The following is a 15,369-nucleotide window of genomic DNA, read 5'->3' as shown; positions in this document are numbered from 1 at the left end:
CGTTGCTGTGGCTGTGGTGTTGGCTGGCAGCTACAGGTCCGATTTAGTCCCTAGCCTGGGAACCTCCATATGCTGTGGGTGTGGCCCTAAAAAGCAATAAAATCAAATAAATAAAACTTTGAATAAAAAAATGTACAAATATCCACAAGGCCCTGGGGAAGGGGTTCACCACAGAGCAATCTGCACAGACAACAAACTAGCACTTCAAAGCCTTACATACCAACAGTGGACAACACCAGCACTAAATTTCCCAAGGAAACCAGGCAGACTTGCATCTGCTCATCCAAGAGCAGCCCTTGGGTGGTGACGTGTGTGTGTGTGTGTGTGTGTGTGTGTGTGTGTGTGTGTGTCTTATGTATGCTTATGGCTTATCTAGCTGCTTCAATTCCAGACTTCCACAGAAATACAGGTTGTGCACTTTTTTTTTTTTTTTTTGTCTTTTTGTCTTTTGTTGTTGTTGTTGTTGCTATTTCTTGGGCCGCTCCTGCGGCATATGGAGGTTCCCAGGCTAGGGGTCGAATCGGAGCTGCAGCCACCGGCCTACGCCAGAGCCACAGCAACGTGGGATCCGAGCCACGTCTGCAACCTACACCACAGCTCATGGCAACACCGGATCGTTAACCCACTGAGCAAGGGCAGGGACCGAACCCGCAACCTCATGGTTCCTAGTCGGATTCGTTAACCACTGCGCCACGACGGGAACTCCTGTGCACTTTTTAATTAAAGATGCTTGGCAGCTCACACAGAGGGAGCCAGATGGTATAGAGCAAGGAGCAGGATACTGGAGTAGATCCCAAGTTTGAATCCTAGCTGGAGCCGCACAAGTCCCCTGGGACAAGTTACATGAAGCCCTAGTTTTCTTACACACAAGGCAAGGCTGACACTACCTAATAAAGATTCCTGAAACATGGGGTTGTTATTGGATTAAATGAGAACTCTTGTTGGTGTGATTATGTTTACTATGCAATAAGGCTAAAAGTTTGAGTGGCATGGACTGGACTGGACTTAACGGCCTGCTTACAGCTTTACTTTCAGTCATAAGCTCAGTTTCTTCAGGACTCAGTGGAAATGGGAGACTCAGGATAGATCTTCAAGGCTTCTTTAGCTCTACCCATTTAACCTTGCACCGGCTGACCTCACCTGCTGCCCTGCCCCTCATTCACTGTGCTCGGCCACCCTGGCCTTCTTTCCGTTCCTCCAACAACCAAGTTCAGGTCCTCTCTATTTGCTCCCAGCCTGGAACACTCTTCCCTGTAGATTTTTTCCCACCCTCTTCATTTGGAAAAACTCACATGTCACTTGTCCAAGAGCCTTCCCTACTATCCAGCTTAGCACTCACTGTCGCGTCTTTCTCCATCACATTACCCTGTTCCATTTTCCTTGTATGATAATGTTAAATTCTTTTTATGTGTTTGTTCTTCGTCTTCCTCGGGTTAACCACCCCGTTCACCCCTCGACTATGAACGGAACTCAGCCAAAAAACAAACAAAACAAAAAACAACCTGTTGAATAAACGGAGTGCAAGCATGATGTAGCAAGTCAATGGAGGGGCTCTGTCCCACTCTCTTATTTTTAGGTCTTGCTCTATTCCACCCCGCATGACTCCAGAAACAAAACCGGGAGAAAACAGCGCGGGAGTCACAGCCTGGGGGCCTACGTGCTGCTGCGACAGCACGATGCCGGGCGGGGGCGGGGCCCGGAAGTGACGCACAACTACTTCCGCTTCTACAACCCCAGCACTTCCGGATTGGAAGGCAGGCGAGGACGCGTTCGGACGGTAGGTGAAAGCGATTTTTACTTGTTCCGGGTTTTTTTTTCCCCCGGGCTCGTCTGTAAAGCGAGCGGCGTGTGGCTGCTGTCATCGCGCGGGGGACCCGCCTTTGGCCCAGGGCCCCAGGGATGGGGTCGCAGCCGCTCCAGGCCCTTCCACACGGGAACCAAGGCCGGGGTCGAGAGTCGGCCGCTCGTTGGTTCCTCCCTCTCAGCTCCGGAACGCCCACCCCGGAGCGGAGCAAGGTCTCGCTGGCACCGCAAAGCGGGGACGGAATCCGGGACCAGGCTTGGGCACGTCCCTTCAGGCGGGAAGTGGTGTGTTCAGAATAAGTGGGGATGTAACCATTTGGGAGCCAGATGGAGAGGAAGATCCCAGTCGTTAGGAGGCGGGTTAGGTCACAACCGAGCGAAGTGCAGTCGGAAAGCAGCCAGAGTATTGAGAAACGCTGCCGAACCGGGAGGCGGGACTCAGTTAAGGGATTAGAGGACGTGATGGCCAAACTTAAACCAGTTATAGCTCAGAAAGGTAACGTGGAGGGAAAGCATTCTTGGGAGGATGAGATGCTGTTGCAAAGTCCCTGAGAACGAAAAGGAGGGCCGTGCTGTATTCTGAGAACAGAAGGAAGGCAGGATGTCTGCAACCCAGAGACATGAGAAGTGGAGAGGTGGACATGGACCAGACTAGCTCATGAAGAGCGTGGTAGGTCTGAAAGGATTTGGGATTTTATCTTAAAAATAAGAGGGAAACTAAGAAGTTTTTAGTGGGGAGTGATGGTATATTTAAAAGATTGAGCTCATTTCAAGAAATCAGAAGGAGAAGCTACGGGGGTATTTACAAAAAGGAAAGAAACTGATGGAAAGTAAAAGAATATTTGAAGGAATTGTCTGCTCTGTTCATTGTTATTAGGAGATCCTGGAAGATGAGCCAGGAAAGTGTCTCTTGAATTTAATCTCTTGAAGGTCATAGGCTTTTTTTTTTTTTTTTTTAATCTTTTTTTGGCATTTCTTGGGCCGCTCCCGCGGCATATGGAGGTTTCCAGGCTAGGGGTCGAATCGGAGCTGCAGCCACTGGCCTATGCCAGGGCCACAGCAACGAGGGATCCGAGCCACGTCTGCAACCTACACCACAGCTCATGGCAGTGCCAGATCCTTAACCCACTGAGCAAGGGCAGGGATCGAACCCGCAACCTCATGGTTCCTAGTTGGATTCGTTAACCACTGCGCCACAAGAGGAACTCCAGGTCATAGGCATTTTTTACCAGAGCAGTCTTGGAGGAGTAACAGGGATGAAATCTGCAAAGAAGTGGGTTAAGAAGTGGTTGGGGAGTTCTCATTGTGGCTCAGGGGTAAGGAACCCAACTAGATGCTTGAGGACGTGGGTTCGATCCCTTGCTTCACTCAGGCATTGCCATGAGCTGTGGTATAGGTCGGTAGGTCGCAGACACAGCTCCGATCCCGGGTTGCTGTGGCTCTGGTGTTGGCCGGCAGCTACAGCTCTCATTTGACTCCTGGACTGGGAATTTCCATATGCCAGGAGTGTGGCCCTAAAAAGAAAAAGAGAAGAAGTGGTTGGAAGGCAAAGACATGGAGAGAGGAATGTCTCTCTTAAGAAATTTTGTTGTGAAGGGAGGAAAGAGAATAGCTAGATGGGACTTTAGGGTTAGAGGGTGGTAGCATCTTGAAGTTAGAAGAGTCTAGAGATTGTTGGAGGCGTTCCCACTGTGGCCTAGTAGGTTAGGAATCCGACTGCAGCCACTCAGGTCATTGCAAAGTCATGGGTTCCATCCCCAGCCTGGCACAGTGTGTTAAAGGATCCGGCACTGCCGCAACTGTGGCCTATGTCCCTGGCCTGGGAACTTCCATATGCTGTGAGTGTGGCGAAAGAAAGAAAGAAAGAAATGTTGGCATGCTGCTAGAAGGGAGCCAGTGCAGAAGGGAGAGGCAGAAGATACAGGAGAGAGTTCGGTTACCCAGTGGATCACCGTCTCTCTGAGAAGGAGGAGGCTGGGATCCAGCACACACATGGAGGAAAGGGCCTTTGACAAGAGAAGAAGCACCTCCCTTGCGGTGGCAAAAGGGAGAGAGAAGGGGGCAAAGGCAGGCAAAACCGTCAGATTTGGAGGGGAACATATTTCCGGTCTAACGTGTGTGTGAGAGTGTGTGGTCACAGGCGAGATAATCTACTGTAAGAGGGAAGAATGGAATTTTGTGACTCCTGAGCATTGAGACTGGAACTCAGTGTGTCAGGAATAGTGGGCACCTGAGCCATCGGAAGCAGTGCTGTCCCAAAAAGTGGAATGCATGCCACCTGTGTCATTTAAAATTTGCTATTAGCCACATTAAAAAACATGGAAAGTTCATTAAAAAAGGAAAAAGAAAAAAGAAAAGAAAAACAAAGCAAAACAACTCAATTCTTTTTAGTGCTTCGTAATATTCCACTGTTAGGATGTACCAGAGCTGATTCACTTACTAAAGGGCATCTTGGTTGCTTACAAGTTTCGGCCGCTGTGAATAAAGCTGCTGTAAAAATTCAAAAAAAAAAAAAAAAAAGGAAGGAAAAGGAATTAGGAATGCATCTACTTAACAGTGTCCAAATTATTATTGAAACATGAAAGCAGTATCAAAAATTATGCGTGAGATGTTTCTCTGTCTCTGTTCAAAGGCTTTGAAATCCGGTATGTATTGTACTTAGAGCTCAGGTCAGCCTCAACAAATTTCAAGTGCTCAGCAGCCTCGTGTAGCTCCTGCAGCCATACTGGACAGTGCAGATCTCGAGGGACGTCGCTTAGTTACTGGTCAGTGCTCAACTCCCAGCCAGAGTTAGCAACCAAGTGTTGTGAGTTTTTTCTTCAGCTGTTTTTTGGCCTCACTCATGGCAAGTGGACGTTCCGAGGCCAGGAAGTAAACCTGAGCCATAGCAGTGGCAACACCAGATCCTTAACCCACGGAGCCACCAGGGAACTCCTTCCCAGCTGTTCTTAAGAGTTCAAACGCAGGAGTTCCCAGTGTGGCGCAATGGGATCAGCAGCATCTTGGGAGCTCTGGGAAACAGGTTCAGTCACCGGGCCCAGCACAGCACAGTGGGTTCAGAGTCCCGTGTTGCCACAGCTGTGGCTTAGGTCCCGCCTGCAGCTCAGATTTGGTCCCTGGCTCGGGAGCTCCATAGGCCTCTGTGCAGCCAAAAAAGAAAAAAAAAAAAGAGTTCAAAGGCAGCCAAAGGGAAGGCATTAAGTCATTCTCAAAATATATTTACAGAGCTCCTCCTGAAGCCAGGCGCTTGTGGGTGCTAGGCTGCAGTGGTAGAGGAGAATACTTAAGTCGGCTGGACCCCTCTGAACAGAGCATCCGCCCGCACCTGTCTGCCTACAGCTGAGGCCTCAGGTCCTGGGTGCGTCTCCCGCATCTCTGGGTGACAGCAGGGAGGAAGGCTTCAACCAAAGCCCGTGGTGCTTCCACAGAAGGTGAGATCCTGGGACGGGGATTTGCATATAGGTATGAATCCACACGTTTGTGAGTCTGCTTCCTTCCAGCTGTACGCTTCTTAGAGCTGCTTTACTACCCTGGAGAAACTAGGTACCTTCTGTAGAAAATGAGCTTAGCATTCCGACCTGAAAGACCACTGATGCAGAGGTCTCCAGGGTCTGTTAGGTGAAGATAGTGATCAGAATGGCTAGGTGCTACCTTCTGTGCAAGAAAGGAGGGGAAGGAAGGGTAGATTATTTTGATTTATTATTAGTATTATTATTTTATATAATTATTTTTGTTTTTTTCCATTATGGCTGGTTTACAGTGATCTGTCAGTTTTCTACTGTACAGCAGGGTGACCCAGTTACACACACATGTATACGTTCTATTTTCTCACATTATCAGGCTCCTTCATAAGTGACTAAATGTAGTTCCCAGTGCTACACAGCAGAATCTCATTGCTAATCCATTCCAAAAGCAAGAGTCTGCATGTTAACCCCAAGCTCCCCATCCATCCCACTCCCTCCTCCTCCCTCTTGGCAACCACAAGTCTCTTCTCCAAGTCCATGATTTTCTTTTCTCTGGAAAGGTTCATTTGTGCCGTATATTAGATTCCAGATATAAGTGATATGGTATTTGTCTTTCTCTTTCTGACTTCCACTCAGTATGTTGAAGTTCCATCCATGTTGCTGTGAATGGCATTATTTCGTTCTTTTTAATGGCTGAGTAGTATTCCATTTGTGTGTGTGTGTGTGTGTGTGTGTGTATCACATCTTCCTAAACAAATCCTCTGTCCATGGACGTTTGCGTTGTTTCCATGTCTCGGCTGTTGTGAATAGTGCTGCAGTGAACATGTGGGTGCATGTGTCTTTTTCAAGGAAAGTTTTGTCTGGATATATGCCCTAGAGTGGGATTGCTGGGTCATATGGTCGTTCTTTGCATAGTTTTCTAAAGTACCTCCATACTGTTCTCCATAGTGGTTGTACCAGCTTCCATTCCCACCAACAGTGCAGGAGGGTTCCCTTTTCTCCACACCCCTTCCAGTATTTGTTATTTGTGGACTTATTAATGATGGCCATTCTGACTGGTGTAAGGTGATAACTCATGGTAGTTTTGATTTGCATTTCTCTAATAATCAGTGATGTTGAGCATTTTTTCATGTGCTGTTGGCCATCTGTATATCTTCTTTGGAGAAATGTCTATTCAGGTCTTTTGCCCATTTTTCCATTGGGTTGTTGGCATTTTTGCTGTTGAGTTGTATAAGTTGCTTGTATATTTTAGAGATTAAGCCTTTGTCAGTTGCATCATTGGAAACTGTTTTCTCCCATTCTGTAAGTTGTCTTTTGTTTTCTTTTTGGTTTCCTTTGCTGTGCAAAAGCTTGTCAGTGTGATGAGGTCCCATTGGTTTATTTTTGCTTTTATTTCTGTTGCTTTGGGAGACTGACCTGAGAAAACATTTGTAAGGTTGATGTCAGAGAATGTTTTTCCCATGTTCTCTTCCAGGAGTTTGATAGTGTCTTGTCTTATATTTAAGTCTTTAAGCCATTTTGAGTCTATTTTCGTGCATGGTGTGAGGGTGTATTCTAGTTTCATTGATTTGCATGCAGCAGTCCAGGTTTCCCAGCAGTACTTGCTGAAAAGACTGTCTTTTTCCCATTTTATGTTCTTGCCTCCTTTGTCAAAGATTAATTGACCATAGGTGGCTGGGTTTATTTCTGGGTTCTCTATTCTGTTCCATTGGTCTGTCTGTCTGTTTTGATACCAGTACCACACTGTTTTGATGACTGTGGCTTTGTAATATTGTTTGAAGTCCGGAAAGAGTTATGCCTCCTGCTTGGTTTTTGTTTCTCAGGATTGCTTTGGCGATTCTGAGTCTTTTGTGGTTCCATATGTGTGTGTATGTGTGTGTGTGTGTATTCAGTTCCATTGGTCTATATGTCTGTTTTGGTACCAGTACCACACTGTCTTGATTACTCTGGCTTTGTAATATTGCCTGAAATCTAGGAGAGTTATACCTCCTGCCTGGTTTTTGTTCCTCAGAATTGCTTTGGCAATTCTGGGTCTTCTGTGGTTTATTTTGATGTTTGAACCCCGTAAATGTATTACTTAGTCCAAGAGAAATAAAATTGTGGGGTTCCCTTGTGGTGCAGTGGGTTAAGGATCTGGTCACTGCTATGACAAAAGTTTCTGGCCCAGGAGCTTCTAAATACCTTGGATACATCCAGAATTAAAAAAAAAAAAAAAAAAAAAGAGAGAGAGAGAGAGAAATAAAGTCTTAAAAATTGAAACCCGTTATTGCTGAGACCAGCTCCTCAGGTGAGGGCTGAAGAATGGGAGCTGCGAAACTTAAGAAAAAGTTAACATAAAAAAGACACAGAGACAGTTATCTTAATTAAAGGTGGGAACAGGGGTGGGGCTCTCAGGAGTGGACCTCAAGGTCTCAGGGACCAAGAGCGCCGCCTCAAGAAACCACACTGCTTTTATTGTGCTCTTTAGGATTCCGTCAAGTGAGGAGGGGGCTGTAGGTGCAGGATATAGTTTTTTATTTTTTTTAAAGTCACCTAGCTGGTAGCTGGTTAAGCTTTTACTCTGACTTTTAAGCCTTTAACAATCATCAGCATTGAGGACGCCTGGCGTCAGCTATCTATGCGCAGCATCTAGAGAATCACCATTGTGCTTCTGCAGACTGCGTGCCTGTCTGCGGCAAGGCAACCTGGCCTGCCTAGGTTTGCACCTTGTTCTCCTTGCTGATGCATATTCTGCTAACAACCCCTCATAAACCTCCTGGGGCTGTGAGGCTCTTCTTTCTCTTATTTTAACAGGACATATCACGCATGCTGTGCAGACGGAGGCGTGCCTAGACCAATGCCTTATGTCCTCTTTCAGCTGACCACATGAATAACTTATGCCTTTAGGTCTTTTGTTCTTAAGTTTAAGTCATTTGCCAGCACTGCGACTGTGTTTCAAGCAGGAATGTGGAGTCAAGTAAAGCAGAACAAGATGGAGTTTTCAGCATAGAAAATAGAAGCAAAGAGGCTAAGAAAAGATTGTAGAGACAAATTAATAAGACATGTTTACAAAATTATATATATATATATATATTTTTTTTTTTTTGGTAAGTTCTCAGGGTAAGAGTTGCATTGGAGCTACAGGTGCCGGCCTAAGCCACAGCCACAGCCACGCCAGATCCAAACCATGTCTGATCTACACCACAGCTCACTGCAGTGCCGGATCCTTAACCCACTGAGCAAGGCCAGGGATCGAACCCGCATCCTCATGGATACTAGTTGGACTGGTAACCCACTGAGCCACGACAGGAACTCCCAGAATTATATTCTAGCCTTGTCTTTCGTGAAGCACATCGCTCTTGCTTAAACTCCAGAATGCATGTGTTCCGTATGACTGTCGGCATCGGAGGCTTGTTAAACCTCATTCCAATTTATTGCCGAACTTGGACTTTTTTTGTGGACACTAACAAGGCCCACTCAGTCTCTTTCTCAAAGAGGCGATCTCTGGTCCGAGGTCAGTGGATACCTGATGTCCCCACTGTGAACCACAGCCGGGCTAAAGAGAAGGAGTTCCCTGGGAAAGTATGTCGTTTGGAGAGTGGGCCAAGCCCAAGGGGTCAGGAAAGGTTTCTTTCTTTTCTTCTTTCCTTCCTTTCTTTCTTATTTATTCCTTATTTATTGGGGGGGATACTTATAGTACATTCATATCCTTCAGTTGCTTGTTTTTCAACACAAATGAAAGCCGTTTGTTGGTCAGCCCTTTGCTTTTTAAGTAACTGTTTCAGACATTCAAATAAGAGTAGATAAAAATAGAACAAACACCTCCGTTCTCATTTCTCCAGTTAAGAAGTAGGAGATCACAGGCAGCGCCCCGATGGTCTCGTGGTCAGGACTCAGCACTTTCACTGCTGCAGCCCAGGTTCAGTCCTGGGCTGGGAACTGAGATCCGCATCAAGCCCCTGCATGCGCCAAAAAAAGAGAGATTTTTACAGATGGAAGAAAAACTGGCTCTATACTTGCCCCTAATCCCTGAATTTATCAATTATAATCCCCATGCTGTGTTCATAGTTTTACTCTGTATGTATCCGTTCAGATAAGATGCATGAACCTTTCTTGTGTTTTAACGTACACGGTATCATAATGTGTGTATAATTTTAATTAGGGACAGCTTTCTTGAAGTGATACTCAAGCCAAGCTCCTAAGGATGAAAGGAGGCAGGGAGGGGAGGGAGGCAGCAGAGAGTGTCCCAGGGAGAGGGAATCGAGTATTCTAAGACCTTGAGCTGGGAGTCCCCTGATGGCCTAGCAGCACTGTCGCTGCAAGTGGCTCATGTTACTGCTGTGGCACTGGTTTAATCCCTGGCCCAGGAACTCCCGAGTGCCGTGGGCATGGCCAAAAAAAACACCTTGAGCCAAGGAAAGGATTATGGCATGTTTGGGGAAAAACAGTCACGTGTGCCTGGAGCACAGAGTTTGAAAGGCGAGGTGAGGGATGAGGCTGGGGGCGGCAAGGACCGGAAGTGCAGAGCGCTGCTCTCGGTTAACCCTTTCTGATCGTAAAGGCAGTGGAAGCACACGAGTGAGTTACAGTGAGCCTCTTGTGCATGTAGCTTTTTTTTTTTTTTTTTTTTTTTTTTTTTTTGTATTTTTAGGGCTGCGCCCACGGCATATGGAGGTTCCCAGGCTAGGGGTCGAATTGGAGCTGCACCTGCCGGCCTCTGCCACAGCCACAGCAACGTTGGGATCTGAGCCGCATCTGCAACCTACACCACAGGTCACAGCAACGCCGGATCCTTGACCTACTTAGCAAGGCCAGGGATTGAACCTGCATCCTCATGGATCCTAGTCAGGTCCATTTCTGCTGCACCACAACAGGAAGTCCTCCTGTGCATTTAGAATACTAAAATCCAGAACCACACGACTGCAGGCTCGGCATCTGTCATGCAGTTTCCTTTTTCTGTGATTTTTTTTTTTTTTTCCTCCTAAGGCTAATGTTTAAAATGCTCTGTCCAAATAAACCATGTTTTTAAGTTTCCACATAGAAATAAAATGGAAGGAGAGTCCAGCAGACCGGAAACCCACCCTCCAGTTTTCCGCAAGAAAAAGACAAAGCGCTCTGTACATAAAGACAGACATCGGAGGCATGGCCGCGAGCCCCTGCCAGATGCCCCCCTGGCAGGCGAGCCGCCTCCCGTAACTAAGAGTGAAGAAGAGAAAGAGCATCGCCAGCGTCTCGTGTCTTCTCCTCCGAGAAAGTCAGAAGTCTGTGATGAGACCGAAAAAGCCACTTCTCTACCCAAAAAGAGTAAAAAGAGAAAGAAAAGGGCTTTGGGGGTCGCCAGGGAACCCGGCGTCGTGTACGTCCTGGCGGATGAGGAAACTGTCGAGGACACATCAGCGGATTTGGGAAAGGAGTTCGATGTCGTTTACCTGGATCCGAGCAAGGAGCGGAAGGCCCAGAGGGAGCCGGAGGCAGAGGGACCGCCCGCGGCCACCAAGTGGCGGGCCCGTGAGTCAGAAGAGCCGCCGGCCAAGGTGCCGAAGAAAAAGCATAAAAACCGTCGGAGGAAAGCGGCGGCCTGCGATGCTGGACGGGCAACCCCAGAGGCAGACCTTGCCCCGCCCGCCTCAGAATCCCACGAGGAGCAGGACGCCCAGCCTGAAATGGCCCAACTGCCAGGGTCCGAGGGCCAGAGCAAGCCCAAGAAAAGAAAGCGGAAGCGCTCAACTAACCCGGAATTCGAGGCCCGGCCTGTGCCCGAGCCTGAGGGTGCTGGGGCCGCGTACTCGGAGGGATGGCGAGTGGCGGGCAAGGTCGGGACCGCGGGAGGCGGCAAGAGGTCCAGCGGCCTCAAGAAAAGGACTAAGGAAAGGAAGCACAGGTCCCCTGGTGAAGGTGCCCTGGCGTCTGGCGGTGACGCTTCAGTGCCCTGGGCAAGCTTTGAGGACATGCCCTTTGACTCCCCGGAAGGTAATGGTTCCTTGATTGAAGACAGTGCGAAACCCAGGCCACAAGAGGAGAAAACCCAGGCCTGTTCGGAAGAGGTGCAGAGGTAACGTGGGGGTGTTAAGCCTTCTGCTGGTGTGCGTCTTTGCTGTGCGGTCTGCCCGTGACCTCTCTGTCCAGCAAGGCCACAGCAAGTGGCAGAAAAACCGTAAAGAGATGGACCAGCAAATGTCCGGATCGGTGTGCACATCTCCCTGAGCCGCCTGGCAGGCCTCTTCCTCATCTTCCTGTGTAAAGTAAGGTAGTTAGGAGCGCCCTGGGCTCAGCGGGTTAAGGACCTGGCCTTGTCATTGCCGTGGCTCAGGTCAGTGCTTTGGTGCAGGTTTGGTCCCTGGCCTGGGAACTTGCTTGTGCTGCAGGTGCAGCAAAAAAAAAAAAAAAAAAAAAAAAAAAGGAAGTTAGATTCTATTTTCACTAAGAACTATTCCAGCCCTGAATTTCTGTGTGTAAGTTTGAAAGGCATCGTAAGACCCCAAAATTGCCTTTGTCTGTATTCACACAAAGAAAAGATTAGATCATTTAGACTATTATAGAGCAGGAAAAAACTTGAGTCACGGTCCTCCCTTAATAAAGGAAATTTCTTGGTTTTTTTAGGGCTGCACCCATGGCATGTGGACATTCCCAGGCTAGGGGTCAAATTGGAGCTGCAGCTGCTGGCCTACACCACAGCCATGCCAGATCCGAGCCTTGTCTGCCGCCGGCTCCTTAACCCACTGAGCAAGGCCAGGGATCAAACTTGCATCTTCATGGACACTAGCTGGCTCTGTTTCCCCCGAGCCACGGCGGGAACTCCAGGGAATTTCGATGTTATTTACTTAATTCTCATTTAAGTATATACTAGCAGATGAATAAATGCAGGAATTTGTTTTTAAGCCACTTTATCTCAGTTCCTAGGACTTGGGCCGGGTTTTCTCCCCATGTCTACTCAGTGACTTTCTTCCGTTTGCTTGACTGACTTGGCTTAAAATAGTTTCACACGGAAGTTCAATAGCAGAGGGCCCCACTCATTGTCCTCCCTGACCTCTCCTCAGGGACATCTTCAGATTGCTGGTAACGAGGAGGGAATGTTCCAGGTCCTTGACTTGTGTTGGGCTGTGTCCCCTGTGGAAGCTTTTGACCCTTCGCTCAGACAAAGGCATTCAGCTTGGAAATTGTTTTTTTTTTTTAGTTTGCTTACTTTTTTTTTTTTTTTTTTTTCTTTTTCCTGTTTCCTGTATTAGTGCTTAGCTGATACTTTTAAACATAGAGCAGCTTTGGAAATCTGTCAGAAAGTTCGGGGGTGGGAGTTCCCGTTGGCGCAGTGGTTAACGAATCCGACTAGGAACCATGAGGTTGCGGGTTCGGTCCCTGCCCTTGCTCAGTGGGTTAAGGATCCGACGTTGCCATGAGCTGTGGTGTAGGTTGCAGACGTGGCTCGGATCCCGCGTTGCTGTGGCTCTGGCGTAGGCTGGTGGCTACAGCTCCGATTCGACCCCTGGCCTGGGAACCTCCACATGCTGTGGGAGCAGCCCAAGAAATAGCAAAAAGACAAAAAAAAAAAAAAAAGAAAGTTCGGGGGTGAATTAATAATCGATGCATTAAAAAACCATGTTTTCTTTATATCATGACAGGAAAACAATGTGGCCATTAACTGCAACAAAGCAGTTGTAACTGTACAAACCCAGAATACTGACTTACCTAATTAGTAACAGTTTTTATAAAATCTGACTTGTTTGGAGAGGCTCCTTACGTGTCCGTGGAGGTAGAAGAGGGCTTAATTTATTAGGAAGTCAATATGTAGCTTTTTTTTTTTTTTTGCTTTTTATGGAGATTCCCAGGCTAGGGGTCTAATTGGAGCTACAGCTGCTGGTCTACGCCACAGCCACAGCAACACAGGTTCGGAGCCACATCTTCAACCTACACCACAGCTCACAGCAACACCGGATCCTTAACCCACTGAGTGAGGCCAGGGATTGAACCCAATACCTCATGGTTCCTAGTCGGATTCGTTTCCGTTGCGCCATGACGGGAACTCCAGGAAATCAATATCTAAAACAGAAAAGTTGAGATAGAGGGAGTTTCCCTTGTGGTTCAGCAGGTTAGGAACCTGACTAGTATCCACAAGGATGTGAGTTTGATCCCTGGCCTCAGTTAGTGGGTTAAGGATCCAGCGTTGCTGTGAGGTGCAGTATAGGTTGCAGACGAGGCTCAGATCTGGTATTGCTATAGCTGTGGTATAGGTCTCAGCTGTAGTTCTGATTCAACCTGTAGCCTGGGAACTTTCATATGCCTCGGGTGTGACCCTAAAAAAAGAGAGAGAGAGAGAAATAGTAACATAAGCAGCAATTCCTGGTGGAAATAGGCTTAGGGGGCTGCATGTTTACCTTCTGGGCAGCCTCTAAGATGTAGCCAAAGTAGTAAGGCTGCATTAAAGTGTTCACACATCACAGACTGAATCAGCTTCAAGATCCCTTCCAGCTTTCATGTTCCTGTAGTCTGAATCACTGTAAGAAAAAATTGAGGCGTTTGTTGGTGGCTCAGTGGGTTAAGGATCTGGCATGGTCGCTGCAGTGGCTGGGGTCACTTCTGTGCCTTGGGTTTGATTCCTGGCCCTGGGCATGACCGAAAGAGAGAGAGGAAGAGGGAGGGAGGGAAGGACGGAGAGAGGAAGGAAAGAAAAGAAAAGAATTTGAAAGCCGTTAGGGCAAGTGATCCGTCGATACTAATCCAGTTCTTCTCCTTAGGTTAGAACCTGCAAATGAAGAAGAAAGCAGTTTGGAATTGGCTAAAGAGTCTGAACCCAGATACTTATCTGAAGATTCGCGAGATTCAGGCGATTCAGATGTGGATTTGGGTTCCGCCGTGAAGCAGCTCCAAGAATTCATTCCTGACATCAAGGAAAGGGCCGCCACCACGATTAAGCGAATGTATCGAGATGACCTGCAGCGGTTTAAAGAATTTAAAGCCCAAGGTGAGCTCATGGAACTTTAATATTTGTTGGACTTTTCTTTCTTTCTTTTTTTTTTTTTTTGGTTTTTTTTTAGGGCTGCACCCACGGCATATGGAGGTTCCCAGGCTAGGGGTCGAATCAGAGCTACAGCTGCCAGCCTATGCCACAGCCACAGCCACACCAGATCCAAGTGGCATCTGCGACCTGCACCACAGCTCACGGCAACGCCAGATCCTTAACCCACTGAGCAAGGCCGGGGATCGAACCCAAAACCTCATAGTTCCTAGTCCGGTTCGTTAACCACTGAGCCATGATGGGAACTCCTGGTGAACTTTTCTACACGTGAAACTAGCCCAGACGTTCTTTTGTAATTCAGATGTATCGATTCACAAAAAGCATCCCTTTGCTACTTGCAGCTTTATCGCCTTCCAGAATTGTCATCTGAGCTATAAAATCAGCAAAATGGTGTGTCCTGGTTTTCCCTTTTTTTTGGCCCAACTTCCGGTAGAGGAGACAAGGAGTAAAGAGTCTGAAGGAACCTGGTGTAGACGATCAAGCCTGGAGGAGGAGGGAGGAGGTTAGGTGGTCGGGACACTGGGAAGGATATAGAAGTGAGATGAAAACACTCACAGTAACACCATCAGCTTTGATGAGGTGCAGTTTTTCCCCAGGATATTAACTTGAGGGTGAGCTGGTTGTGGTGCACATGATTTCAAGCAAGACCCAGCTTGGTCTCCTTGTGATTGTGTTACGAGACCCTCCCAGAAAGCTTATTGGACTTTAAATGGAGCTCCCTGGCAGCTCAGCGGGTTAAGGATCCAGTGTTGTCACTGTATCGGCTCGAGTCACTCTTGTGGTGAGAGTTCAGTCCTTGGCCTGGGAACTTCCATGTGCCATGGACATGGCCAAAAAAAAAAGATGTTTAAAAAGTAAATAAACTACACATGTAAGGTGATGAACTGCAAGTGAGCAGGGTTTTTTTTGGTTTTTTTTTTTTTTGTCTTTTTGTTTTACGTTTTCTAGGGCCTCTCCTGTGGCATATGGAGGTTCCTGGGCTAGGGGTCTAATCAGAGCTGTAGCCACCAGCCTACACCACAGCAACTCGGGATCCAAGCCACGTCTGTGACCTACACCACAGCTCACAGCAACGCCAGATCCTTACACCACTGAGCGAGGCCAGGGATTGAA

At 47.6% G+C, this 15,369-nt stretch overlaps 1 protein-coding gene across 28 annotated transcripts in view; it reads left to right on the top strand.

Moving 5' to 3' along the window:
• The first annotated feature begins 1,726 nt into the window (after positions 1 to 1,726).
• The window catches only part of TTF1 (transcription termination factor 1), a 31,768-nt gene continuing 18,125 nt past the window's right edge, over positions 1,727 to 15,369 (top strand). For 14 of the 28 annotated variants that reach the window (XR_014829920.1, XR_014829917.1, XR_014829915.1 and 11 more), the window contains exons 1-4: positions 1,727 to 1,777; positions 5,029 to 5,234; positions 10,277 to 11,298; positions 13,976 to 14,202. Coding sequence is in view for 16 of the 28 variants with exons in the window: in XM_021070753.2 (XP_020926412.1) it covers positions 10,295 to 11,298; positions 13,976 to 14,202 (1,231 nt within the window). In the remaining 12 variants the exon portion in view is untranslated. Of the gene's footprint in view, positions 1,778 to 2,162; positions 2,439 to 5,028; positions 5,235 to 10,276; positions 12,544 to 13,231; positions 14,203 to 15,369 lie in introns of those variants that run through there. The other 14 variants (XR_014829902.1, XR_014829894.1, XR_014829895.1 and 11 more) reach the window with 7 other exon arrangements.

This window comes from Sus scrofa, chromosome 1 (assembly GCF_054392235.1).
Source record: "Sus scrofa isolate SSC_HxYL_T2T_F1_AM1 chromosome 1, Sscrofa_HxYL_maternal_Yorkshire_Landrace_v2.0, whole genome shotgun sequence".
Classification (NCBI taxonomy): Eukaryota; Metazoa; Chordata; class Mammalia; order Artiodactyla; family Suidae; genus Sus; species Sus scrofa.
The sequence above is the reverse complement of the archived record's forward strand: the minus strand, read 5'-3'. Positions and strand labels throughout refer to the sequence as shown.